The 27544-nt window shown below is 42.1% G+C and overlaps 2 protein-coding genes across 4 annotated transcripts in view; one reads left to right on the forward strand and one right to left on the reverse strand.

The window, feature by feature from the left end:
* Positions 1-1780: 1780 nt before the first annotated feature.
* mrpl2 (mitochondrial ribosomal protein L2) lies at positions 1781-4760 on the forward strand. 2 transcript variants are annotated; one of them, XM_035172944.2, is made up of 8 exons: positions 1781-1889; positions 2154-2244; positions 2671-2827; positions 3083-3224; positions 3309-3424; positions 3532-3642; positions 4279-4352; positions 4439-4760. In XM_035172944.2, exons 2-8 carry the CDS (start codon positions 2173-2175, stop codon positions 4646-4648), a joined length of 882 nt encoding a protein of 293 aa, XP_035028835.1. In that variant the 5' UTR covers positions 1781-1889; positions 2154-2172; the 3' UTR covers positions 4649-4760. The 2 variants fall into 2 exon arrangements, with proteins under 2 accessions (XP_035028835.1, XP_035028836.1); XM_035172945.2 differs by having other exon boundaries at positions 1802-1889; positions 2157-2244.
* zmp:0000000755 (phosphofurin acidic cluster sorting protein 2) overlaps positions 4759-27544 on the reverse strand; it is a 48899-nt gene continuing 26113 nt past the window's right edge. The window contains exons 3-24 of one of the 2 annotated variants that reach the window (XM_035172943.2): positions 26658-26747; positions 24968-25093; positions 22807-22969; positions 21446-21537; positions 21158-21238; positions 20732-20791; positions 19237-19388; positions 18511-18604; positions 17168-17251; positions 16307-16431; positions 15635-15767; positions 15438-15542; positions 15145-15251; positions 14111-14265; positions 13894-14004; positions 12702-12804; positions 10601-10643; positions 10453-10495; positions 9702-9840; positions 9357-9580; positions 8500-8613; positions 4759-7589 (exon numbers count right to left, since the gene is read on the reverse strand). In XM_035172943.2, coding sequence (XP_035028834.1) covers positions 7474-7589; positions 8500-8613; positions 9357-9580; positions 9702-9840; positions 10453-10495; positions 10601-10643; positions 12702-12804; positions 13894-14004; positions 14111-14265; positions 15145-15251; positions 15438-15542; positions 15635-15767; positions 16307-16431; positions 17168-17251; positions 18511-18604; positions 19237-19388; positions 20732-20791; positions 21158-21238; positions 21446-21537; positions 22807-22969; positions 24968-25093; positions 26658-26747 — 2460 coding nt within the window. In that variant the 3' untranslated portion in view covers positions 4759-7473. Of the gene's footprint in view, positions 7590-8499; positions 8614-9356; positions 9581-9701; positions 9841-10452; positions 10496-10600; positions 10644-10811; positions 11806-12701; positions 12805-13893; positions 14005-14110; positions 14266-15144; positions 15252-15437; positions 15543-15634; positions 15768-16306; positions 16432-17167; positions 17252-18510; positions 18605-19236; positions 19389-20731; positions 20792-21157; positions 21239-21445; positions 21538-22806; positions 22970-24967; positions 25094-26657; positions 26748-27544 lie in introns of those variants that run through there. The other variant, XM_047342368.1, reaches the window with a different exon arrangement.

Consider the following 27544-nt stretch of genomic DNA (forward strand, 5'->3'; position numbering starts at 1 on the left):
GGACATAACTTCAGTTGTGCACCTTAGCGTCACCTCAGTGTTTTGGCCTTGTAATCAATGATACAGGCCAAACTTGAGGGTACACTGAGGCTAAAGGTAAATCTAACTGTCAAATCACCTGCCTTCAACTGGGTCTCATAGTTAGTATTACAGCTCTGATACTTTTCACACGGTGCATGTGATGCATCTGCTGCAGTTAGTGTAGATGTGCCTATAACATTTTTCAATCATTCTTACACACTGTTATAACCGTTCTTTTGAAAAGGCAAAAATCTAATTTTTCTTTTCTTTTTCCAGATGGCTTATTTTGGCCTCTCCCCCATGCTCATCTTCCTTTACTGGATGCTGCTCTTCCTTTCCCTCATGCTGCTCCTACTTTCCATCAGATGCTGCTCTTTCTTTCCCTCATGTTGCTCCTCATGCTCCTGTTCATTTCCCTGCTGTTTCAAGATGCTGGTACATTTTAAATGTATTAATACTGTCATTTTTCATACTTTTATTATTCTGTTCAGTTTAAATTTGTCCTTTTTACAGTTTGATGGATTCTGTGAGTATTTCAATAAAACAAACATATGGATCTAAAATCATTCTTCTCTACTGCTCTGATTTACTCCCAGTCATCTTGAAGGGTCTTGAAAAGAAAAAAAAGTCAATATGATAATTACATCTTGTCTCATTTAACTATGATGACATTTACTATGCATGAACATTATGTGCAGACATTGAGCAGAACTAAATGTACATATTTGGTTGAGAGCTTTTTTCTGTTTTATTAAAGGTTCCGTGTGTAGAATTCAGTGACATCTAGTGGTGAAGTTGCATGTTGCAGCTGAATACCCCTCACCTCACCCTCCTCTTCCAAACATGAGAGAGAACCTGTGGTAGCCTTCAGTTGTCATAAAAACTCAAAAGGTGTTTAGTTTGTCCAGTTTGGGCTTCTGTAAAAAAACATGGCGGCCTCCATAGAGAGGACCCGCTCCCAATATAAAGTATTTCAATATAAAGGGCCCATTCAAGGGTAAAGAAAACAACAATTTGTACAATTTACATGAAACACACTAGTGAAAACATCACTAGGATTATTTTATATTACATTTCTGCCAATGGATCCCTTTTACCTAAATCTGACACACTGGACCTTTAAATTGACAGAGCTGAAATGTCAGCACACCTCATCTGATTAGTTCACTCACTTCATAAAGACTAGTGAAGAAGTGTTGTCTTCTAGTGTCAGTATTTATTATACTGTGTTGAATGATGCACACATGCATCCATGTTCAAAACATGCATCGTCCAATGATTTGCAAGATCATCTGTGATAAAATAGACACAGATTAATATAAAGTATAAACACATACAGGATGTGTTGTCATTTTGGACTTTGATTTTATAATAATCACAGTTATTTATTTGCTGTAAATTTGTAAACAGAACGATAGGTACCACTTTTTTAATAATGCACCATTTATAAGCTGGAGTAAGTGCCTTTATTTAAGGTAGTACATTAATGCTTTATAAATCTGTTATAATTATTAATATGGACAGAAATGACTTTCTCCAGCTCATGAAGTCATCAACATCTCCAATGAGCTGTTTGACCTTTGACCTTCTGCTGAACATGCAGAACAAACCAACGTGTTCGTGACTGATCAACATTTAGAGGAGAATCAATCAGTGGATTTTCACATTTGAATTTTCACTTTTTCAAATTGGTGGAAAAAGTGAAATCTAAAAACAAGGCGGATCTTGGGCACATTCAATGGCGCCATCTGCTGGACGCATCGCGCAAAGACGATCACTGAGCTCTGGCGTCATCAGTGTGCGACGCGGCGTGCAGGACTGTGAAGGACGCCGACGAGAAGCTGGTGATGAATAAGTGAAACACAAAGGTTGGTGTAACGTCGCTGTCCGTTTGGTTTGTACGTGAGAGACATGACAGAGACGTGTTAGTTCACTGAGACAGAAAAGTGAAGGCAGGTCTGGTTCTTTCACCGGGTTGACTCGGTGCACACAGGCTAAGCTAACTGCAGCTGTGATCTGTAGAGCAACAGCAACACAACAACACGCCGATGAACGTGTAGCAGTCAGTGTGTAGCGAAGACCAACGTGTAGATCAGGTTTGAGTGAAAAGTGAATCTGCTCTGTTCTGACAGGAAACAGGAGGACGTTGTCATGGCGATGTCGTGTCTCACTCGAGCTCTGCGTTCACTGACAGTGTCCCAGCATGCTGTGCTCTCACCACAGGTAACTCTCTCACACACACACACACACACACACACACACACACACACACACACAGCCGTGTCTCCTTGACATCACATTGACTTACATTCCTGGGAACCTGACCTTAAAACTTGACCTTATAAGATGTCTTCACATTTTGGGGACTTGTTGTTTTCTCCATAACGAAGACAATGAGTCTGAGTAAACAGAGTAAGGTCCCCACAACATAAGTAATACCTGGACCACACAAACAGAAATCGGACACAGTTGTGAACTCAAACTGGGTAAAAACCACATGATGAACATGATTATTTGTGTACAGAGCGGGGCAGTGAGATCCGATCACAAGTGGTCACAGGAGACACACTCAGGTTTTAGTTTTAACCTTGACTTCAATCAGATAAGTGGATGTTAATCCCACGTCTGTCTCTGTTTATGTGTCAACAGGCAGCCGCGCGGTTTGAGCTGGCAGCTCTGGTGCCTCAGTGCAGAGGCTTCCTCACCTCAGCCTCTCTGGAGCAGAACAAGACATTTTGGAAGCAGAGGGAGAAATACACCATCAGACCAATAGGGAAGAAAAAGACAGGAGGCCGAGACCACTCAGGTAAAGAGGCGGGGCGGCTGGTTGTGTTTTGTACATGAGGCAGAGTTTGTGGTTCAGGAAGTATCTTCAGGTTGAACTCAGACTGTTCAGTCCTGTGATGCTGGTTCAAATCACCATGGTAACTCGTGCTGAACCGCTAACCTGCTCCAAATCCAGTCAGAAAGCAGCAGATACTTTTATGGAGTACACTGTGATGCTTCTTCAGACCTGAGCTGAGGGATGACGGCGTCTCATCTCTTTCTTTCTGCTGCACAGGAAGGATACGGACGCACGGCATCGGCGGCGGCCATAAACAAAGATACCGGTGGGTCGACTTCCAGCGCCTTCGCTTTGAACCGGGCAAAGAGGCCCAGACATTCGAGGAGAAGGTCGTGGAGGTGCGATACGACCCATGCAGGTGAGACCAGCTTCTGTCACACACGCGCGTCGTTTAAGATCAAGAACACGGAATCGCTTCCCACGATCCGTGTTGTCTGTACAGGTCTGCTGACATTGCACTGGTCGCCGGGGGCAACCGTAAGAGGTGGATCGTCGCTACAGAGAACATGCAGGCCGGAGACGTCATTAAAACATCGGGAGCTATCGGACGCATGGCGGGTACGAGATCTTCCTCTAAAGCTGCTTAGAAACAATAAAGGTTTCTTCCATGTTTAATAATGCTGCTCCTCCGTGTTTAACACAAAATAAAATGTCTCTCTTTGTAGTCCTGGCCAATGAAGGTGATGCCCACCCACTGGGAGCTCTGCCTGTGGGGACTCTGGTGAACAACCTGGAGATACAACCAGGGAAAGGATCAGAGTACATTCGTGCTGCAGGTAAATCTGTTACTTTGTGCGGGTTCGTGCTTTTTAAATGTTGAGTGTTCAGATACTTTAAGAATGATTCATCTGTCAACATTTGATAAATGTTGTGGTTTGTAAAGTTTCACAAAACAGTGACATATGTTCATGATGAGCAAGTAAAAAATCTCCCATTTTTACCAAGTAATGACTCATTTATCAAAGATGTTAAGAATCTTCAATGAGTCAACTTATTCTGAGAAAAGGTCGTAATACTAGGATAATAAAGTTAATGTTTAATTAGATTAAAATAGTGAGTTCTATTACGAGAAAAAGCTAAATCCTTTCAAAGTCCTGATACTTATGATAATCTGCTGTTGAGCCAAAAGATGAAGCATGTTATTTGTGAAACTTATACTAAAATATAACTGAACAAGATGCTCCACATTCCTCGTTTTAACAGCAGGTTGATCTGATATTCCTAAAAGTACGACTTCGTTCTCGTAATATTAGTATCATACGTTTACGAGTAACATTTTTTTCCTCATAGTACCACAACTTCATGCTCTTATTATGACTATTGTTGAAATTTCAGATTTCTTTCCCCTTTAAGTGGCCCAAAGCAGTTACCATTATAAGTCAAATTAAATGTTAGGGTTCTTTTGTTTTCAGGCACGAGTGGTGTTCTGCTTCGTAAAGTGAACGGAACCGCAATCGTTCAGCTTCCCTCGAAGCAGCAGGTTCAGGTGAGATCATCTAGATTAACATTACACTGGCTAGTTTAAAACAAACATTCTGCTCTGAACTCAACGTTGTCGTCTGATGCTCCCAGGTTCTGGAGACCTGCATGGTGACGGTGGGACGCGTTTCCAACATCGACCACAACAAAGAGATCATCGGCAAAGCAGGTCGCAATCGCTGGTTCGGCGTTCGCCCTTCGAGCGGCTTGTGGCAGAGGAAGGGAGGCTGGGCCGGACGCAAGATTAAACCGCTGCCCTCGATGAAGAGTTACATCAACCTGCCGTCACTCACCGCTAAATAACACGACAGGAGTCCGGACCTGTGTGGGACTGAACGTCATCGTCTTGTGATGTTATTTTGTTCTGGACAGTTGAATCAAATCAGAAAATATGAATAAAGACAAACTGTTTGTACAGAAGATTAAAAATTTTATTTAACACAACTGCTTGTGAGAGCATGGAAAGAAACAAAACGATATAAAAATCCAAAACATATTTACATCTATAGTAAAACATGCAGAGTAACCCATATTTTTAGTGGTAAATTTAAAAATACTGTCATGTCATTTAAAATAGGGTTTGTGCAAAGACACTGGGCGGCATTTCAAGTAACAGGAGCAATGAGATGGCACGTTGCTCGACCACCAATTAACATTAACACAGATGTTTAGTTACTTTTTTAGCAGTGCTAAACTTGTGAAAAAGTCGACATGCCTGCTCATTGATCCAGTCTTGTAAAACACCCCCATGCTACCTCTAGATTTAGGGCAAAGGAAAAAAAACAAACTTGAGGTCAAATACATTGAAATCCACTCGTCATTTAGCCCATTTAGTATTTAAGAGGCTAACTCACTTTGACAAATTCCCTCAATCAACTCTGCCCCGGCAAACACTTCACAGCCCGAGTTTTTAAATCTGTCGGGGGTCCGTCAGCCTTGTGACCGAGAGAAGACCGAACCCTTCAAAATAAAGGCAGGAGACCAGAAACCGAGTGTAAACGTCGCGGGCAGACGGGACATCTGTGGCAGCTGCAAAATAAGCTCGAACATCAAGTGTCAAAACATTGAAGTAACAGACAACCGTGACGGTTTTCAGACCCCAGGGGGCGCTGTCAACCCGTCAACATAAACACAACATCCTCATGAGAACAAGGGTTATTTTCAACTTAATCAAAAAAGGCCTTCTCTTGACTACAGGCAGTGGTTTACATTTCATCAACGCCTCGAAAACTTCACCTCAAACCAAAGCGTGTCCCAATTGGAGCGAAGGTATAAAACCACATGAAAGTGCATCACAAAGTGAGGGAAATGTATGAGAAACGACAAACCTAATAGCGTTTGCATTGTACAAGTCAACTTCATAGTCTGTAAATATATTTGGTATTTACGTCAAGAAATAAAAGTACACTATTTGTGCTTTCAATTTAGTGGAAGGGGGTTTGCGGTTCACAATAGTACATCTTGTATATATATTTATATACAATGCTAAAAAAAAAAGCCCAGCCTGTCAAAGCTCGTAAGTCTTCACTTTATAAAAAAAAAAAAGCAAACTCATCCTCTTGCAAAAATATTCCACGCAACACTGTTCAGGGAGTACCATCGAACACATAGCACAGCTACACACAGACACACACACACACACACACACAGGCAGTGACTTCTGGCAAGACTCCACACACGTTTCATCATGTTTTAAAAGCAGTACATTACTCGCATTTTGCTTAACTCTACTGTCAAAGCACATTTCAAATCAGAGCAGCTCATTCCTATTAGAAATTGACCCAGAACAAAGATCTACTGAATGAGCAGTTTGAGGTCGGGCGCTACCTGCGGGACGAAGCCGTGCTAAAGGGCACAACGGTTGGTTTGGATGTGCACGTCTACATTTAGCCAATAAAGTTGAAAACTAATCTGTAAATGTATATCTTTTTTTTTTTTTTAACTCAGTAATCTAAATACTGATCTCCACAGGGACCACACATATGTTATCTATTAGTTTTAATTCTTACAAACTATTTGGCCAAGGCAAGAGCTCTGGTGGTTACACTGTGAAACAAACGCCACTTTGGCACATCACTGCACATCGGGAGTGATCCAGTTATTTGCTATGTTACTGCAGGTCTGTGAGATGATGTCTCAGGGTCAGCTGAATATGGGGGGTGGCCATGTTTGCCAAAGAAAAGCTGTTACAACCTGAATTTACGATTACACTCGAGCGGAAAACAAAAGAGGGAGAAACTAGTACGACAGCTCATGGAGTCGCAGCTAAATTTGGCATTCAGCTGAAATGTGTTGTTTCTGTGTCACGTTACCCTGCTTCTACTGTCTGTTACTGTACAATCCAAATGTACACTAACATCCATACAAAATCTCCAGTACTTACATGAATGAAGTCATTGGATGAACGGCTTACATGTTACAAATGTGTCATAGCTACATTCATCATAGCTACCTCCAAAAATACACAGCTCCAGTTGTTTTCCTTTTTTTTTTTTGATTCCCACAGTGTGCTTGAAAGCAACGAGGCAAAAAGAACGCATTGTTCCTTTTTATGAAAATGGACCTTTTTGGAGAACGTAAAGGGACGAGTAAGAAAACGGAGCACTGAGTTCGAAGAGAAGGATTCCATCTAGATTCACAGCAATATTCCAACTTTCAACAACAAACACAAACACGGTCTCAAACAATCTCACGCACGCCACTGCACGTCACCACCACACTCCTCCATTGTCTATAGAGTAACAATAAATGTAGGATTTCACAGAAATAATAAAATGTTAACAAAAACAAAGTGCAAACACAGCTGCCATTATCGAAATGTGGCAAATTGTCAAAAAACCTCAAAATACCTCCGAGGCCGTAGCACAAATCTTACAAAATAGTACTTGTTCTTTCTGTAGTGTGTAGAAAACAAAACAAAACAACAACACCCAACAACATCAAAACATCAAATTGACGACATGAAGTTTGTGTATTGAACACGGTTGTGAGTCAGTAAGATTTCCACAGGAAAACTATTACTGCCAGGGGCCGGGTTGGCTTTTCCTCTAATGCTCTGTAGCCTCTCGGTGAGACAAGTGCGGCGGGGAGTCTGGTAGTGGGTGAGGTTGCAGTGACAGTGGCCGGGGTCACACAGGCTTAGTGTAACCGAAGATTCCAACAGGGAAGTGCTTGACATGTGTCGGCCACTGGGCGGCAAGCTGGAAAAACTTCACATCATTCCACTCCACTCCGTCAATAGTGACTGAGGAAGAAGATGGATCACAGTTAAATACACAAACAGAAGAAGAACATAATAAACATTTGAGGTCCTGCTTGAGAGGTGGCACTGACAACGGTTTCAGACAAGATCATTATTTAGACCAGTGGTTCTCCACCTTTTGAGTTGCGACACACATTTCAGACTGGATATGTTTTTATTAAGTTTTGGTTGAGCTGCTTTCCGAAATTCACTAAAGTCCAGAAATTCTCCCGATATTAACTAGAGGCTGTATGTGAGAACACAAATGTCCGAGTCAGTTGCACTTGACAGTTTTTCTTTCCTGCCAGTCCCCTAGTGAAATGTCCTGGAAATGTGTGAGTCAGCCCATGTGAGAATACAGCAGGAAATTCTAAGTGATTGAGTGGGTGTAGTGATGACCTGTCTAACACGGGAGGAGCCACACGTACAAGACTTGTGATTCCTGCTGCGTCATGTTCTACCTCCTGCACGCTCCACTCAGACGCCACCACTCGCCTCAATGTTCTGAACATTTTCCTGTTGTGGTGAAACCAACTAATTCTGACGACAGTCTCCTGATGCGTTCTTCACAAGTGGAACACAAACTCTGGAAAATGTCCAAACCCTAATTTACACGAGCTCATGTCTGAAAACAGCTTTGACTCACAAATACAATCAATTAAACATCCAATCTAAAGCAGATGTTATCACTGGTGCAGACAATTTAATGTAGAAACAATCCCCACTCTAAAAATAGTCTATTTAGAGTAGATCATGTTATTATTTTCTCTACAACCATCTGGCGAGCTCAAGAAATGATCTCGCAATCCCCCAGATTGAGAAACACTGATTTACACTATCTAACACTGAGGCGAGTTGTGGCATCAGCACCAGGGGGCAGTGCAGCTTCAGCTGTGTGCTTGTGCGGTCTCACCTCTCAGCATCGTGTGCTGGTGCTTGGCTGTGCAGATCAACCTGCTGATACCATCAATCACTTGGCTCTTAGAGTCCAGCTCTTTCTCCTTGGGCTTCTTGCTGAGAAAAATCACTGCAGAGGGGGGGGGGAGAGCCCAGTCATTTCCTTTTGTACTGAAGAGGAAACTCAGCTGACGTTACACAGCAAATGTTGTTTACTGGTCTCGGGAAGCACAACTGTGCATGTGGAAAAACTGTATTAAGCTTTCTGTGACAGCAGAGAGAGCAGCATGAAGCCTGATTAAATGCCTCATGTGATGTCATCTGAGTCAGCATTGGTAAAAACGAAAATCGGGGGTTGTGGAATAAAAAAGAAGTGAGTTTATCAGAAGTCCATTACCTGCTCCTCATCTCTGAGGATAACAGTTCCGGGCTACATAAGTTGTTACTAGCAAAACAGTAACAATGTAGGCACCAGTTTAAAAAAAATAAAAAAAGTATATGTGGGATAAAAAAAAAGACGATATCTCTGTTTCTGCTGCGTTGGATTTTAAAAGTGTCCTGAGTCTGACATATTATAGAAGTGCACTGTTAAATAGGTGAATAGTCTTATAAAGAAATAAACATAGTACTATTCAATTGCTGAACTTTTTGAGGAGAGACTTTGTGAGGTGCTAAATTGGACCAGCGCTGTTTACGACTCAGCCACTGTTGCCTCTTTCTCAACAGGCACATCATCAACCTCCTATGTCTCCTAGAGGCATCATAAATGAGCCTTAATAGCAGATTTGACAAAATTGCATATGTCATCCAGCTTAATTTACTAGTTACAGCCACTTTTTTTGTGTACAGTTGCATAAGAATTTCCTAGCATACCTTTCTTGTTCTTCTCCTTGGTAACAACAGTCATGGCCATGCTGGGCGGAGGGGTGAGTTCCCCTCCACACGGGAGGCGGCTGACTTGCAGTGAACGGAAATTACTCTTCAGGGTGTTCTTCAGTCCCACGTCTCTCTTCTCTCCCTCCTTCTTCTTCTCGGGGCCTTGCCACGTCCAGTAGTCCACCTGAAGACCCATGACCTCGTTGCCCGAACATGGAGAACTAACGACGGGAAAAGCAAAATAAGAAACAGCACAGAGAGTCGACAATAAAAGCTAAAGTGAGAAAGAAAAATGGGATGAGTTTGCATTTATTGATTAGTGATAGGTGAGTCTCGTCATACCCAGCTCCAGAGAGGGCGGTGGACACAGAGGGAGACTGCGGGGGGGTGCCCCCAATCTCCTTCCCATACAGACCAGCCGATGGGGGAGTCGGGGAGGACAGGATGCTTGTGTTGCCTCCCATCGCATCATCTGAGTCCACTGCAAATTGGGGGGGAAATTATCTTATGCATAAAGTTTCAAATTAAAACTAAACACTTTCAAAATATTTATTGTTTGCCTGTGTGGAAATATAAAAATCATATGAATTAGGTCTCTGAATATAACAATATTATATTTGTGTGAATTGTTACCTCCGCCAATAAATTATGTTTTCATCTGTATTTGTTTGTCGGTTTGTTAGCAGGATTACACAAAAACTACCAGACGGACTAAAACTTAGTGGAGGGATGCGGTCAATTTTTATGCAGATCCAGGATCTTTTTTCACTTTGTTTAACATTGGGAGTATTTTTCATAATTTTCATTGATTTTTCAGACAATAAATTCATTGATCTTTATCAAAAAACAATCAGGCAAGTTTAGGGGACTGATATTTACGAGTGTGGGAAATTTGGTGCAAATCCAAATAAATATCTGTGTCTGTATCTATCTAGAGATTTTAATGTGGGTTAAAAAGGGGACATTTTTTCTGTCCGTTAAGCACTTTTAACTTTGTTCAATAAATAAAGTTTATGATTCTTTCTTTCTTTTCTTTATCATCTGACCAGCACACAGAAACAACAGTAACATGTCAAAACTAATCCTTTCTTACCTGAGGTTGAGAGGCTTTGCTCCACAATTCCAACTTTCACAACCTGTAATAATGAAAAAGTTCTCAGATTAAAATAGCATTCAACACAGAAGAATCTATCAAATCTGTTTGACATCTTCGTATTGGGAAGAAAAAAAAAAAATCTTACCCCGATAAATGGCACAAATTTCTGACAGGAGTCCTCATCAGGGCTGCAGAGACAGATAAAAGAGGCTGTGAGTGAGACCAGAGGTGTGTCTGAACATTTCAACAAAAGGTGCACATGAACACACTCAATGGTCCTGGAGGGAGGATGACTGTGCCATGACCCATCGAGAGTGGAAATGGCACATGACTGGCTTGGGTGGAATGGGGTCATCTTTGGGGGTCACGTTACAATGAGATGAATGAGAGGACTGCTCCTTACAACCAAAAGAAGACAGGGTCAGGGGGTAAGAGAGCTAATCTTTTGTGAAGCGCTTGAAAAAGTGATAGTTTGGGCACAGACATGGTAGTAGCTGCGTGGCTTCATTACACGACTATGCTGATAAGCTGAGCGCGTCACCCGTTCAGCAATACATGAAAAATCATTGGGCACAGAAGTTTAGCGCACGCACACAGGCCAGGACAACAGATTCTAAAAGTTATCTGTCTGCTAATGTCCTCTAACATGCAGCAACCAGCAGCGCAGTTCCTAACCTAGTCGGCGATTCTCTCCCCGTCTTTCATGAGCCTGCAAAATAGACTGCACCCACAACAACAACGCAAGGACGAGGGGAGGTGCTGGTTTTGTTCCAGTGCAGGATGCAGAACAGCAGACCACAGCGATCTCCCCTGCTCGGGCGCCAGTGCTGTATTTCATCATTATGTTTCAGTAGCGTTACATCGTGCGAGCTGAAGGTTTTGCATAGCAATGCCACCACTGAACAAAACACTTACACCTAACAGGTTGTAAATCAATCCCCAACGTTGTGCATCAATTCATTCCCGAGTCCTAACTCTTATTGATTGAACATTTCTCATGATACTCATATCGCTGGATGTATGAGCCAGAAAACCATTTCACTTTGTCAATTTGTTAAAAGGTTGTAAGGCAAATCTCCACAGCAACAACACAGAGGACAGAGTAAAACCCAAAGTCACAGCAAACCAAAGACAGGAGTAAGGACAGAGTGCAGAGTGAAGTTACAGTGAGTATCGAGTGTGAGAGGGGGAATGTTAAGACACAGCAAGAGGAGCTCAAGCCAAATGGAGGAGGAGGAGGAGGAGGAGGAGGAGGAGGAGGAGGAGGGGAGAAGGAGAGAGAATAGGGAGGGCAAAACAAGAGTCGAAACAAAGTACATAATGTAAAAATCAAAATACAAACTCCTTTTCCTTGAATGCAAATCAAAAAAGGGGGGAAAGGGGGGAAGAAGGAATGCGACAGTGTTAAATCTGCGTGTTGTATTTCGGATCTCTCCGTCCAGTAAAAAGCCCCTGTCACAAAGAGGGGAGGGGGTTTGGTCAAACCTCAGAAAGAAAACAAGCAAATGCACAGCGAGATGCAAAGGACTGTGTGAGATGAAAGCTGACTCAATGCAGTACTTTGTCGAGAGAGGCCTGCACTAATCTGAACATCAAATCCCTGCTCCATCACATTTAATTATGAACCCTAACCATAAAACTTTGTTTATGTCATAATAAACAGATGTGACTACACTTTGTGTGTATTTGAATATGTAGACACATGCATGCATGCATATGCATATTTGCACTTCAATATCTTCCTCATGCAGTTTTTTTTTCTCCAAATCATGGTCTGATCCAGTAGTTCCCACAAATGATCTAGACTGTGGCGGTTCAAATTTATCTATATTCTAAATTATTTGCAGTTCTATTTGCTGCATGCTTGCTAGCACTGTCGCTCTGCTATGGTCCATTAGGGTTTTACCGTCCATGCAATGCAGTTCTTTCTCTTGTGAGAGAACTTATCTTTCAATCTATACTCGCATACGTGTCACTCAGAATCTGTTGGACACGAGTGAACTTCGTGCCTGTGCACCCCCGCTACCGTCATAGATTGAATTAATTCTGTGGGAAACACTGACCGATCAGTTGTGTTCAAGAACAAATTTTAATAAGAGAAAATAGAGGAACATTAATATCAGTACACCATGTTTTAAATCATTCCGACACAGACGTGCTCAGAGCATTAAAAACATTCATGCAACATAACAAACATGTGCAGCACATGAGAACATTTTAAACATTAATAATCAATGTCGCTTTACCTCTTCTGTTTGTAGGTGAGCATGGCTTCCGAGATGGGGAACTGGTGGGACACGTTGGCACCGGCCAGATACTGAACCACTCGTCCTGCTACATCTATGTTATCTGCAGGGGAGCAGGGAGACAGATTGTTAACAACATGCCTCGCTCCTGTTTCATGTCTGACTTAACAAGCTGCAAGACAACTGGTGCAAGATGCTAATTCTTCACATGCAGCACATCGCTCGGAGACTGTGCATTAATCATTTACATGTCACAGAATTAAGGAGACGGGCTTGCTGAGTGTAAAATGTCATTAAAACATGGGTGAAGTCGGCCGTACGACTCACAAGACAAATCGTGTGTCGAAGAGAACGCCTGAGGGGCAAATCCAGCCTGACACACATTTTTTGGCACCTTGAAATGTGGAAACTTGGGGATTTTTAATGTCAATTTGTTTTGGACTGCTGCCTCTGTACTTTAAGCAAATTCCCCTCGTGAAAGAGAGAACCAGCAGTTTCTATCCAAACACTGCCCTTTGTATTGAGGATATAATAATTTATGTGGGAACAATGGAGGACAGAGCACATTTTTACATCTTTGATGTTTTTTCCTGCAAACACTCGATGATTCAACGTGGTGTGTGAGACTGTGACTCTTGCATCTATGGGGAGTATATTAAGTCAGTTAATAGGTGGAGAGGAGTGAAAATTATCAGGCTTGTTTGGGCAAGAACAAGTGAGAATTGAGGAAACGGATGAGGACAGAAAAATTGACATGGATATGTGTGAAGCAAAAATCGCATGACTAACAAAGTGAGTGTAAAATAAATTCAAATCTAAGAGTATAAGGAGTGTATATTCTACAAAATAGTCCTTAAAGAGGAATGTTTTTTACTAAAGAACTCTCTCCCCCAACACCTCAGAGTGAAATTTATGTAATGACAAGAAATGTAATGTAATGTCACATAAATGTACCTTTGATATTACATAAATTCTGATAACGTTTGGGGTAAATATCTGAGCCTGAGTTCTGACGATGTACTGTCAGAGAAGTAGCATCAGGATGCGACTGTGGTTGTCTTTCACAAATGAAAATGAAAGAAATCTCTTTCCATCCATCAGCCTCTGGCCTCTTTTCTTTCCCTTTCAAGTTGGGTGAACATGAGACATGCAGACCTGCTTTGCAGTCAGACATCAGAGCCATGCATCCTACCTGAAGTGGGCCGATCTGTCCTGCAGAACAGCTCCCTCCATGCAGTGTCCATGAAGATGTTGTTGAACCTGCTGTCAAAGGAGGCCACATACTTCGCCAGGGGATGAGAACCTGTGCACAAGAAGAAAATGCTCATATTCACAACAAAGGTGAAAATGTGTAGCATGTTCTGGCTGGTATTTCCAATAACACTCTGCACTAATCCTGACTGACATACCTATGGGGATCACCAGAAAGCGTATGTAACTGAGCCAGTCAGGTGTCTTGTTGGCCAGCTGCTCCACGAAGAACCTCAGGATGGTGCTGAGGTAACTCTGGTCGCCTGCCACTGCCACCTTCATCGTCGACGGGGTCTGTGCGTTGCAGTTGCAGCTGCAAGGGTTAAGGTAAGAAAGAAAGAGAGAGTAATTAAGAGAAAGAGAAAGAGAGAGAGAGAGCTAACTCATAAAAGATGTGGGTCACAGAGTGTGTGTGGGAGAAATTATGAGTGTCTGAATGATTTACATCTCTTCAGGGGTTTTCCAGGTTTTAAACCGGTCTTACCTTTTTTGAAAGCCGGATTATGTAGTACATTATAATTTGAAATACTGGGTACTTGCAAGTATTTGCACGTCTCCTCAAGTTAAACCAAACATTACAGCAGCTTTAAGGACTTTGTTGCTAAACAATTTAGGAAGTGAGACATTAAGGGTTTTCCATTTGCAGAAAAAGACCTGCTCTGCTTCGGCTCCGTGACATCATTTGAGGAAACACCCAGCAGCCAGCTAAACCGCGAGCGAGTGAGCACATTAACAGAGATATACATGACTCTACATGACGTGGCCCCAGCTGGAGTAAACACACTGAGGAGCAGGTGTGGAGAGAGGGAAAGTTGCAGTTTGGCAGAATTAAAGAGAAAACAGGTTTAACAGAAGCAACATGGCAGAGTGAGACAGCCTCGTCTGCAATTGACACGGCTTCCTGAGGGGACACAGGCGAGCAGATGGATCCAAAATAATAAATAAAAAGAGAGAAGAAATTGTACTTCAGCTTTCATGTGAAACAGACACATTTTGATTGAATGGGTTCACTGACGGAGAGCACTTCAGCAGCGCGAGGGATGGCGTCCTGGAATTCTCTGGCGGCGAGCCACAACAAACACACATTGTTGTTTGTTGAAGACGACTCCCAGGATTACAAGCGGTAAAATCATACTCTCTGATGGCTTGCGTCATTCAAGCAATGCGTGTGTTATGTATGTATGTGACTCACAATCTCTGGATGCGAGTAACGATGGTGTTGAAGGCAGCCTGAACATCGGCAGCAGAGCAGGTGGACACAATGGGCTGGGCCTGTTCATGGAGCAACTCGGCTACATACTGCACAGAAACACACGTGAGAGGGACACGATGAGTTCATGGGGATACAAGAGGCAGGGTTGATTGGGCTGGAGAGAAAGCAGGAAAAACGTGCTACTGGGGCTACACAGTGTACATCCCATGAACAATACTTCTCGTCTTAATGCGAGATGAAGGTCAACATGTTGTGTATAGGAAAGCACACACCTGTCCTTGCCACTCCATGGTGTTGATGAGGATTATGCTCTCTGGAAGGCGTTCGTCCGAGATGAGGATCTGGTTCAGTTGGTCGTACACAGACTTCCTGGGAACCTTTGGCACAAATGAGAAGCAGAGAGTCTGAGACTAAAAATATCTGTGAAGAACAGATCCGCGGCTTGATATTACATCCGTGTGTCGCTCACCTGCGCTATGAGCCGTGAGTCTGGGGAGTACTCGCTCTCCATGCTGCTGGTTCTGTCGCTCTGGGCCTTGGAGTTCTGTCTGTCTTTCATGGAGGTGCTGCGAGGACGCCTCTGCAGCTTGTTCTCAACTTTACTGAGAAAGAGAGTAAACAGGAGAAGTGTAAAATACACAACAGAGCAACAAAGCTAAACAAACACATAAACCCGTTAAGGTCCGGTGTGTTGTGTGTTGTGCATGTCTCAAGCTTTAGAGCCAGATTACACGCGTGTGTCTCATCCAAGATATCATAGTTTTTTGTCAAGACATGTGACTGATGAAATACATTGTGATTTAATAAAATACTTGCGGGAAAAGCTAAACGTATTTTGGGAAATGTCGTTTGTTAGCACAGTGGCGTTTCATACAGTGACTAGAACTATGAAAATAACAATGAAGAATATTCAGACATGGAGACGAGGCTGAGAAATTAAAGTTTTTGTAAATGTTGGCAATTCTGTCAGCTCTTCAGAAACCTTTAGGTTGTAGGTGTTCATTTTCAAACAACATTTAGGTTTTAGAGTGAGCCTTTCTTCCACCCCTTAAGTCTTAAATCCTAAAAACCCTAACATAACTTTCCTAATAAAGTTCATAACACTACTGAGTGTGTATGTGTCCAGATGCAAGACATTTACCTGGGAGACATGTGGTTTTGGGACTCCGTCTTGCAGAGCTTGCCAACAGTGGTCATTCGCTCAGTGTTGACATCCCAGCTGCTCACCTCCCCTGGCCCCGGCCCATTGTCTTCAGCCTCTGGCTCCTGAACCGAAAGGAGGGGGAGCAAAGATGAGCCAAGAAAATTATGTTTATGATACAACACTGGCATGGTCACGTCCCATCAAACTAGACCAGATTCCTCCTCAGGTTTCAGGTGCATTCTCTATTCTGTCTGAGTGGAGCATACGCAGCCAGCATTTTAAGGAGAAGAGTTGAGAAACAGTGGAGGCGTGGAGGGAGGTCGAGAGGTGCTGGCCTGCTGAATTATTCAGCTGAGCTGTTGAGGATGGAGATAATGATGCAAGCGCTCCATGACAGATGCGATAAGAAGTCGTGGTCTCTTAGCAGGTGGCGGAGGAAACACCGCTCCTGCAGCTCAGATATTCAGATTGAACTGGGTTAGTGGACCAGGGAGATGATCGGGCAGCGTGCAGCTCCGAGGGGGAGCCGGGGGTCAAAGCAACAGGTTAGACGGACCCGACAGCACAACGAGGAAAACAAACACAAACATGTCTCCTTCGATCGCCGCCAGTCAAGACTCCTCCTGCGTGGTGCTGCCTTCTCTGATCCATAATGGATGGCTGAGGCTGTTTGGTGTGCTCGCCCTTAAATAATCCCTCCCTCTGTGATTTCTCTTGGAAAAACAACAAAGACCCATGGGAGGAAAGAGCACTCAAGTGGATGGGATAGGGGGTCAGAAAAGACAAATTCGAGAAAGGGATGCTCAAGGGGGATTTAGCTGAAGAAAAAAGGAAACTAGTGTTGTTCCAAAAACATACCACAACAGTTGTATCTGTGGGGCTGTCATCTGGATACCGAGCTCCTTGTACTTTACATCTGTCCACAGTCAGAAAGTCTCCACTCTGCAGGGGAAATACACAAACACACACATAAAAACAATTTCACAATGGAAGTCACTTCTCTGATCTATCTACTAATTCCTGAAATCTCTGTCTGTGTGTGTGTGTGGAGCCCATATCTGGAGAACCGTTCATTTTATCAGCTTCACACTTGGCATTTGTATTGTTAATGGCCTAAGGAAGTGCCGTGTTGAATTAGGTGCGATTTGAATTGGATGCATTCAGTAAATAAACTATGAAAAAAGAGGTGACAAGTGCTCTGCAGCAGCGTCGGCTAGTACTCATTAACGTCAGTGATGTCAAAATAATGCTATGGTCCATCTGTTCAGATTGACCAGTTTCTCATTGTGTCTCAACACAATCCAGCTTGGTGACAGCAGCAGAGTATAAATATCTCCAAAAGCTTCTAAATGTTTCACTACCACTGTGTACTAATATATGAGCTGCAAAAGTATAAATGACACATTTATATGTTCAGGTTTACGCGACAAAGTGTTTAAGTGCATCTCCTATGATCTACTTAATTCATTTCAATATCACTTCAGAGACTTTACATTTTGTCTCGCAGACATTTTTACAAGTTCAGCTTGGGACATTTATTGGGTAAAATGGAGGACTATAGCAGTCTGCAGTGCTCCGGGCTGTTTTATTACAGGCTAAAATGGATTCCCAGATATTTATAAACAGCACTCCCTCTATCGCCATCAGACTCAACACGTCTCCCTCTTTCTCTGCCCTTGTTGATTCCAATGGGCCATAAATCTGAGCAGGAATTCAGGGACAGCTACAGCCAATCTTTTCCTTGTGCATGGGAGCATATTTGTATCTGTGTGTGTGTGTGTGTGTGTGTGTGTGTGTGTGTGTGTGTGTGTGTGTGTGTGTGTGTGTGTGTGTATGTGTGGTGGTGGTGGAGAGGTCAGTGGGTGTGAGTCCCTATAAATACTGCAGGACTACAGGGGTGAATAGGGTAAAGACCACAGGCCCCGTCCTCTTTTGCAGGGGGTGGGAGCTGGCGGGGACATTGCACTCGTGCTCAGAATATCTTGCCTGTCATATCATGGACCTTGGGAATCCCTGAACCACAATAAGCACAGAAGACCGCCAGATATTTAAACACCACTAACCATGGGCAATTCCTTTACATAACACTGTTTACAAAAGAAAGAACCTCAGCAGAAATCTAGGGGGAAGAACCTAACGGGTAAACAGTGGAGCTGAGAGGCATGAAAGAGGCCTGTTAGTGGAGTGGCTGATCAACTTACAGGACACGACAGCTCTCTCTGCTGACTTTTCTGGCTGTGTATGCTTCCAATTTCTGTCTGAGAGCTGGAGTGAGACATCCCTTCAAAAAACGGCCTAAAAACACAAATAGAAAGATTTGAATAAAAGACAACAACTAACAGCATGGAAATAATATCTTTTTTTAAAAAAAAAGTAATTGAGAGGTATCAATGAGCTTTTAAAAAAATTATAATTTCTTCAATGTTTTCGACCAAATCCAACAAAAAAAAAAATTGTAAATGCAAAATCTGAGATTTCGAGAAGAATTAAGTAATATTAGAAGAATAAAGTCGTAATAGAGAAGAAAGTCGTAATATTTAACGGAAAAAATAATCCTAATATGACTAGCATAAATTTGTAATTTAATGAGAAAAAACTCATTACAAAAGTAAAGGCATTATGTAATGAGAAAAAAGGTCATAATATTATGAGGATAAATAGACAGTCACAATATTAACCTGATACTTGTGATAGTGTGTTGCTTATGTGCAAAAACATTAAATATTTTGTTATTTGTGAAGTATAACTTAACAGGAGGCTTGTAGCCTAAAATTATGACTTTATTCTTGTTATAATATGACTTTATTCTCAAACCCCCCACCCCTTTAAGTGGCCCTAATTCTCCATCATAATGTACAGAACAGAAATATTTCAGTCAATAGAATTATTAGATATATTAGAACTAAAGAGGTTGAGTGCAGACATACTTGAGTTTAGGTTTAGGTGTGCTAAGGACGCTCTCGTTATCCTCCATCTCTGGCCCGCTGTCGCTCTGGTTGTACACTTCAAGACTGTCGTAGAGTAAATCCAGATCCTCCTCCACCTCCTGGGTCTGGTCTACAGGGTCAGAGTCCAGGACCTACCGCACAGGATAGACACATCATTAACACATCAGCACACTGTAATCAGGGATTTGTAATTATGGCCGTGGATTAAATAAATGTAGGGAGTGACTGGTGCTGTGCATTAGCTAATCACTTTCACAGCTGGGTTAATGGAGCTTAAAGAATAAACAAGAGCACTGACGGCTGTAAAACAAACAGAAAAACAACCTATGCCATAAATACATCTCTGCCTTAGCCACGTAGAAGGTAAGTGAGTGCTTGAAGAGAGGGCTAAGGTGATGTGCCTTGATCTACCCGCTGCACAGTGGGGATATATATCATAGAAACTGCACACAGCCAGGCCTTGTGGACTAATCAGATGATTAATGCCACTCCATAAGTGCAGGAGCTGGCAGGGAGCAGATAAACACAGTCTGTCCACTCTCCTCCTCCCAGCTATGTATAAATAGAACTGTAACCCTGCACACTGACCAGCCACAAGGAAGAGATTAGAGACAGGGAATGTGATAAAAGATCACCGGGCCACCTGGAGCTTCCAGAATCATCCAGCGAGGCTGATGGCCTAGAGGCTCCTATAAGCATCAGTAGGTTAAATCTTATAAATACGTGTATGTGCAGATGGTTTAAAGTAAACATAAACCTAAAAGGGAGGAGTAAAAAGGTAGAGCACGTCCTCATTCAGAGTGGTAACCTACCTCTTTTTGACGTCAGAAGAAGAAATGGAACTAATACTCCTATAGGTTCCACAATTTGCTAGTAGTTATATGTATAATGGCCTAACGCAGATTATGTAGCGGGGGACATGCAGTTGCACACAAATGTTCGACATCCTGCCGATGACCTGATTCGAAGCTTTTATGTAGAATCCAGAAACACTTCACATTCACACTCGAGAAGAAAAACACTAACCTAAAATAGGACAAGCCTCTGAGCCTACATTTATCATTAGATTAACTGGTAGAGAATAAGGCCGTTAATGGATTCTGCATACGGATTGCAGCTAATGGCAAAGTATGAATCATACATCAATGAACACGGAGGTAAGGCAGCCTAGCATTATAATGACGCTTGTACCTCTGCTGTGGCACTGATTTCTTCACAGACAATGCTCCCGCAGACTGGAGCACGCTAGAACTACAGATTAGTTCCCCCCCCCAAGTGCAATTTAATAACTGAAATGTATTGAAGCTGACTCACTGAAGTCTTCATAACAGAAGGATGGAGAAATTCCAGGAGGCTGCACAGGGAAGGATGCTGCCTGCTCTAAATTTCAACGCACTGTTTTCTGCTTTGACATTGAACACAATCTCCTGGGTGTCGAGCAAAACAAAGGCAACTATCCTTTTCTGCAACTCACCTCATCTGTCACCTTGAACCTCTTAAGCAAGGCCACAAACTTCTGCTTGAAGTTGGGTTGCTGTAACGGGAAACAGAAAGCATACAGTTATGATGAAAACAACCCCCCCACCACCACCCAAAAGGGAAAGGCTGTCCTGATTAAATAAGCATGACAGCTGGGCTCAGGCTTTTCAGTTCTCCAGTAACTGTCCACTGGATTACTCATTCACAGCGACTCTACGTAAAGACCATTATAATCAGTCCAGTGAACCCAGTGTTCATTTACATGCTCATCCACATCGTCCTAATGGCTTGAGCAAATGGATGACAGAGTGTACTTTCTCTTAAAAGCTTGTCTGACAGCAAAGACAGATCTTGTGTTATTCTCAGGGTCAATGAGTGGCGAGCAAAAAAGTGCACACGGCCGAATGGGGAGGCAACTAACCCTGGTCATGGAGGTGGTCCGGATCATTTTCCTCCGGGCTTTCTTGGGCTTCCTGACCTCGTCGTCTTCGTCATAAAGATCCTAAAATGCAGACAAGGAGGATAAAATATCTGAAATATATCAAACTATAATTAAAAAATCTCTTCACTTACTTGCCATCAAAGCTATGCAACGGCACGTACTGTGTGACAAGGATTTTGTTCCTTTCATTCACTGAATCTCTTGTATGTATTTTGTTTCACTGGGTATTGCAGATTTGTATGCACCCAAGTCCTTTCTGGCACTGACCTGGCCGTGAACTGCGTCATCACTGGCTTCTTGCTCTGAAGAGTAGCTGTCATCATCCTCCTCAGAATAATTATCCATGTCTGGGGAGCGGTCTGAGATGAGAAAGCACAGAAACACGTCAGGATATTAAGATACACATCTAGACAGCATTACAGCCATAGATTTAAATTTGCAAGTTTCCCACAGACACATCTTTTTAAATTTGGGCTTAGGAGAGATAGAGTTTATTCGGTGAACGAAAAGACAAGTAGAAATCCGAAGGTCGCAGCCTTATTAGTGCTGAAACTCAAACTCAATTTTCTTTTGGAATAAAGAAGCCCCGAAGGAACCAATTCGTTCTGAGTGAAATCCAACCTCCTAAATGCACTTTTTCGGTAAATGTTGTTCTTCCACCGCCATTGGAAGGTAAAAGGGGTTTCATTTAAAAAAAACTGTATTATTCTCTTATGATGTAAATAATGCTTTAAGTCTGTTGTGTATTTATCACAAATTTCAAACTAAGTTAAAGAAATTGGTTGCAACTTAATCCATGAAAAATATAAAATGTATTCGGTGGGGTTAAAGTTGCACAATTTCCTGTCATCATTTCAGAGTAATGAACAAAATATAATTTAAAGTAATGTAAAAATGTTCCTACCGTATAATTAAAGGCAAAATTTGACTGCTGCAGAAATGTAATGAAACTCGTGTTGTATGCAAATTAGACCGTAGAGCTCTCTTTGAGTGATTCATTTTAGTGGTGGTGAGGTAGATTCTCCTGTGTGTCAGGTGATGGATCTTTTTTTTCTTTTACAGCTAATTCAGACATCCTCTTTACCTGTGAAACATCCTGTTCTATGTTCCTAGAAGGGAATAGATATTATTAAGGATCACTGCATAGGGGTGAAAGATAAACATCTTCCCCTTCCCTCACAGTGACACTCGTTTAATACTCGGTGCATGAGCTCATCTGTTATGTTTGAGCGGCCTCCTTAATAACATCCAGAGCAGCGAGGGATCAGCATAGCAGGACGAAGGCGTGGAGCGAAAGCAGGGCTCAATATTCCCCCCTGCCCAGAAATAAAGCAGTGTAAGGTAATAGGCCCTACATCTGTTCAGCTCTCGAATCGACATTACAACCATAGCTGAAGAAAATAACATATCCTTGGCAATAGGTTGGCCTGGGATTAATAGAGTTTATTCTGTCCACGGTTGGGAAATAGAACCCATGTGCAAGGAGGGAAGAGAGAGGCCTGGGCAGGGTGACCAGACCTGGCTCTAGGGTGACGGCTGAAATTACACACAGGATTTGGCCGGGCAGTACGAGTACAGGCCTGTCTAACAAACACGTGTAGGGGGGGACAGGAGATGGCTGTGCCCACCTGAGGTTTTAGTCTTGCGGCCAGCTTGGCCGCTGCCATCCTCGTGGTCGATGGGTTGGCTGGACAGAGAGTACACGCTGATCTCTGCCACGCGCACTGGCGCCTCCTTCACGTTGCTATGGAGACCCAGAATTTGTCCTCCGTCTGTCGGGTGTTGCATCACCTGGACATAGGAAGATTAAAAATGAGGTCACTGATTTAAAAAATCCATTTAAAAAAGATAAACTTATATAAGACATCAGTTTCATTCTATCCCTCTCCTGCACCGTCACTGATCATATTATCTTTTGTTGAATGAATACAACACAGGGTCTGATAACTGGACTTCATCTGCCTCAGCATCTAGTCCTGTTTATCTCAGATGCCTTCATGTCTTGTATAATTCCTGCTTCTTTCTATCACTCAGTAGAGTCATGCTGAAGTCACATGGAACAAATCTTTCGTCAGAAGTGAGGCAGGATGGGAGAATTGTATCTGAGACAATACTGATCCAACAGAGACGACGACAGCTTCTGTTACTGCTTTACACTCACTGAGATTTACCAACTGATGACAAGCTGACAGCTATGTTATCTCCACATAAATCTTCATTAGCACAATACCGCTTCCCCATTCAGAGAGTCTGATTTAGCCGAGCATATTTGTGCCTATCATCCAGTCAAACAGTATGACACAGTTGGTAAAGTGTTCTGAATCAGATGAGGAGGGACCAGCGTTGACTCTAAGCACTGTCTGGGGGGTGCTCTAATATTTCACTTGATGAATTGCTGTACAGGGAGTACGCTCAAACACCAGCAGGGGTGCACTTGAATGCACCATGCAAAGTCCAATAAGTGACTTCCTCCCACATAATGCCCCAGCAGATTCAGAACGAGGCCACAAGAGAGTTTACTGCACAGCATATGACAACATAATTACCTAACAACATCCAATAATGGCCAATCGAGCTTTATTCATAGACGACTATGGCTTGTTTCACTGCAGCGCTCACCACAGCAAAACAGCACAGCAGCTGAGTGCTTGCAATAATGCATTAGTCTGGTTTTCAGATGTCAGTCAGTTCCTGTCTTGGGGCTAGTGCAGGAAAGAAGTCCAACTCACCAGATCTACACTGTGTGTGTGTATGGGCATGGTTACACATGCACGAAAAAAAGCAATGGCGAACCTTTGCATCCTAGTCACTTGCGATCTGTCTGAGCGAGGGCGCGAATAAAACATTTAAACTCCCAGTATATTAAATCCAGAGCAAGACATTTTAAGTGATCTGTATCTGCTAACCTAATTTCCCAATTATGCCTGCGGTCAAAAATACCCCACTGTGCTTAGGTAAAACACAGGTTGTTTTGAGCGATTGACCCAAAAAATGCCACAAATTAAATATAGCTGACAGTTTCAATTTGTGATCTCCACCATGACAACAGTACAGGTAGGTGGCCGAGACATAGCTCACAAGTGCACGGAAAATACAAATACAAAAGCCACAGCACGAATGCAAAAGTGGCAACACAATTGCAAAAGCCACAACGGAAACACAATAACAATGGATGTTGACAATTAAATAACCAGCTTATCTTTACCCACTTTCTACAGTTAAGTGTTTGCAGTTGTGTTGTGGCTTTTGCATTAGTGTTTCCCCTTAATGCACGTCTCGGCCAATGTACTGTAGGCATTAGGAAGCAATGCAAGTGGACCCACTTTAAAAATCATCTTCATGGCTCAGCAGTATGACGTAAACGTTAAGTACACACTAGATTAAGAACTTTTAAAAAGAACTTAATGGTACATTTACATTAAAAACCATCACTGGGCATTATAGAAGCTCCTATGCTATTATGTATGCAAAGCACGACCAAATACATTACTTGGAGAAAAGTGCATATGAAGCCAGTTCCAGATGGCCCGTAATCTCACACAGCAGTATGTGTGACGAGGATGAATCATTTGAAATGACACAATAACGCCGGAGAGCCTCTCGTTGGCAACCAAGACATGGTTACAAAGACACTAATAGCATGTCAGTCACTGTCAGAGCGCCGCAGAATGCAATCACAAGCTCCTGAGCCAATTCATACCTTTTTCAAAGAGAAATGAAATGGCTGCAAATGAAACGTGAAATGAGATGATTGAAAGAGGTGCCCCCAGTCGAGCCACCATATAGTACCTCAGCCATATTGATGACTCCCACGGCCAAAGTTTTGTAGCCCAGGATGGTTCGATTCTTGTAGCGTTTCCTCCTCTGCAGCATGATCTGCAGTCGGTTGGCATCCCTCTTCAGAAAATGAGGGTACTGAAAAAGAACACAAATAAAGTCAGATAAACAGTGCGGACTGCACAATATATTCATCAGTCTTTAGTTGGAAACACACATGCACTTATTTCACCACATAGAATTTTTTATTTTTTTTGCTCTATAATTTAAATGTAATTTAATGGGAAAAAAAACATTTTATTCAGCTTCTATTTCCTCTTAAAGACTTTTCTTTAACAACAATATAAATAATAAAAAGACTATGTATTTACTGCTGTTATTTATGAAGTCACTCTTCCTGACATCACATCATAAAGAACATTGAAGCTGATGCCCACTTTCTTTCAAGCTTTTTGAGTTTGATTGAGTTTCCTGATCCTTTAAATTACCAGAAGTCTTTTCTTGGTGAGGGACTTAATGGGTTTTGTTGCATCAACTGGTAATTGCCGGCTATAATGTACCACAGAGTGTGGCCGGGCCGTATTATTGCCCTCAGACATTTTCAATGTTTCACCCGCCAGTGTACTTCTTACAATCCATTTGACATTTAGCTTGCTCACACTGTCAGTTCTTTTTGCAACATTAAAGTATCCAAAATGTTTCACAAGATTAAATTGCAGTAAAATCACTATTTGCATTGAATTGCAACCTTACTTCCACAAAAATTAAAAAAAATAAACGTCAATGGCTGAACTATTGACAACAATTAACCTAATTTCAGAACTAAATTTCTGATGAAAAAGTATTTCATCCACACATTTGCTTTTCTCCTCATCTTGTCTGTTTCCTCTGGAGTCATAGTGACTGACTCCCACAACTCGATCTTCACATTGACTTTTCTTGCCTTCTTGGTCTATAATATTAACATGACAATGGCTTTGTAAGATCAAGTTTCACATGTTGTTTGAAGGTCACTGCTGCAGTTTTAATATTGTATCCTGCCCTTGCTCTTTCAAGGCTTCAGTCAACTCATTCTGTTTTCCACAGCTTGATCACTATAGCTATCTCAATTCAGGGGCTGGATCCTTCTGAGGCAGCGCTTGATGACAAGAGTGGCCCATTTTGAGCAATTGTTTCGAATGCGGCCAACAAATGCGTCATTGCATTCCAGGAAAACAAAGGATCTGACAGGCATCTCTGGCAAACTTATCCCAGGATTCATTGCGCGCCAGTGACAAAGCTAACGAGCTAGTGGAGCTGCAGTGAGGGCAGCCGCTGAAAGTAGCGAGGCATTAGTTTGAACGGGACAACTGGTGACACAAATAGCTACAAGGATGAGTCCGTTGGAAAACCATCGTAATCCACAACAGAAACAACAAAGCCATTTCCTGTCCCCTCAAAACAAGAGTTAAAACCTCCTCTAATCACACATAACATGAACATTAGTCATACAGGCAGATTTTAAATAAAGTATGATATAATCTATACAAATTATTAAATGTATGAAGATTTTGAACCTAAAAATGTTGCTATTAGAAAATAATCCAACACCAAATGAGTAAAGAGGCGGCACCAGTGTGGATAAAGACTTCAACACGGTCCTGTCTGTCAAGTAAGTGCCGTATCAGTGTGAGAATTCACAGTATAATGTCAGAGGCCTTGCCTGTAGTGAGAATGTGAGCTCCAGATCTGTCTCCATCAGTCCGCTGGGAGGGAGGATGTACTCATTTGATCTAAGGAGACGCTTTGAACCCTGAAAGACAAAGTAAAGTTTCATTGTAAGAAAGAATCATAAACGCTACATATGAAAAATAACACAAAAGGCACAACCAGCTTTGTTTTAGTTGCAAGTCTAAATTTGACATACATCTGTTCCGGAATGAAAACAACCCAAATTGTTTGTTTTGAGCGACCAAACTAAAGCTCTGACAGTGGACTCAAAATTGGTTCTTTTATTTCTGTTCATTTCTAGTAGAGCAGGAAGAGAGAGCCAGTGAAAAAAGGCGAAGCATTACTAAAAGATTTACACACACACAAATCAGCCATGAAAACTGCACAATACATGGTTGTTTATTAATGTACACATACACTATGTAAACAACAGAGAGAAATATGACAAACAAAGTCAAGGGAAAATGTATTATCGCTGTAGACCATGAAACATAGTTTGCACAGTGCATAACACTGATAAGGAAAACAGGCAACAGGATGAATCTAGTAGATTCATTGATAAGTGATGTACCTTGATTGTAATACATTTTCAGAGGATACCGCTGTTAATGCATGTGTAGGGAGAATGTCACATTTAATCTTTCCAATCACAAACCAGTCAGACATGTGTTTGCTAGGGAAAATACCTGCACAGGCGAGGAGAGAATAATATATAATAAAATATGGGGTTCAACATTAATTATCAATTCTTGAAAAGTGAGTATTTAGCTTCAATTAGATTTGTTGTCTGAAACCCTATATGTGTAGCTGATATTTTTTAAGCCATTTTGAACGTTTAAATTGCACAACCACATTGTACGACAATATGAATATCAATTA

Source organism: Hippoglossus stenolepis, chromosome 12 (genome assembly GCF_022539355.2).
Source record: "Hippoglossus stenolepis isolate QCI-W04-F060 chromosome 12, HSTE1.2, whole genome shotgun sequence".
Taxonomy (NCBI): Eukaryota; Metazoa; Chordata; class Actinopteri; order Pleuronectiformes; family Pleuronectidae; genus Hippoglossus; species Hippoglossus stenolepis.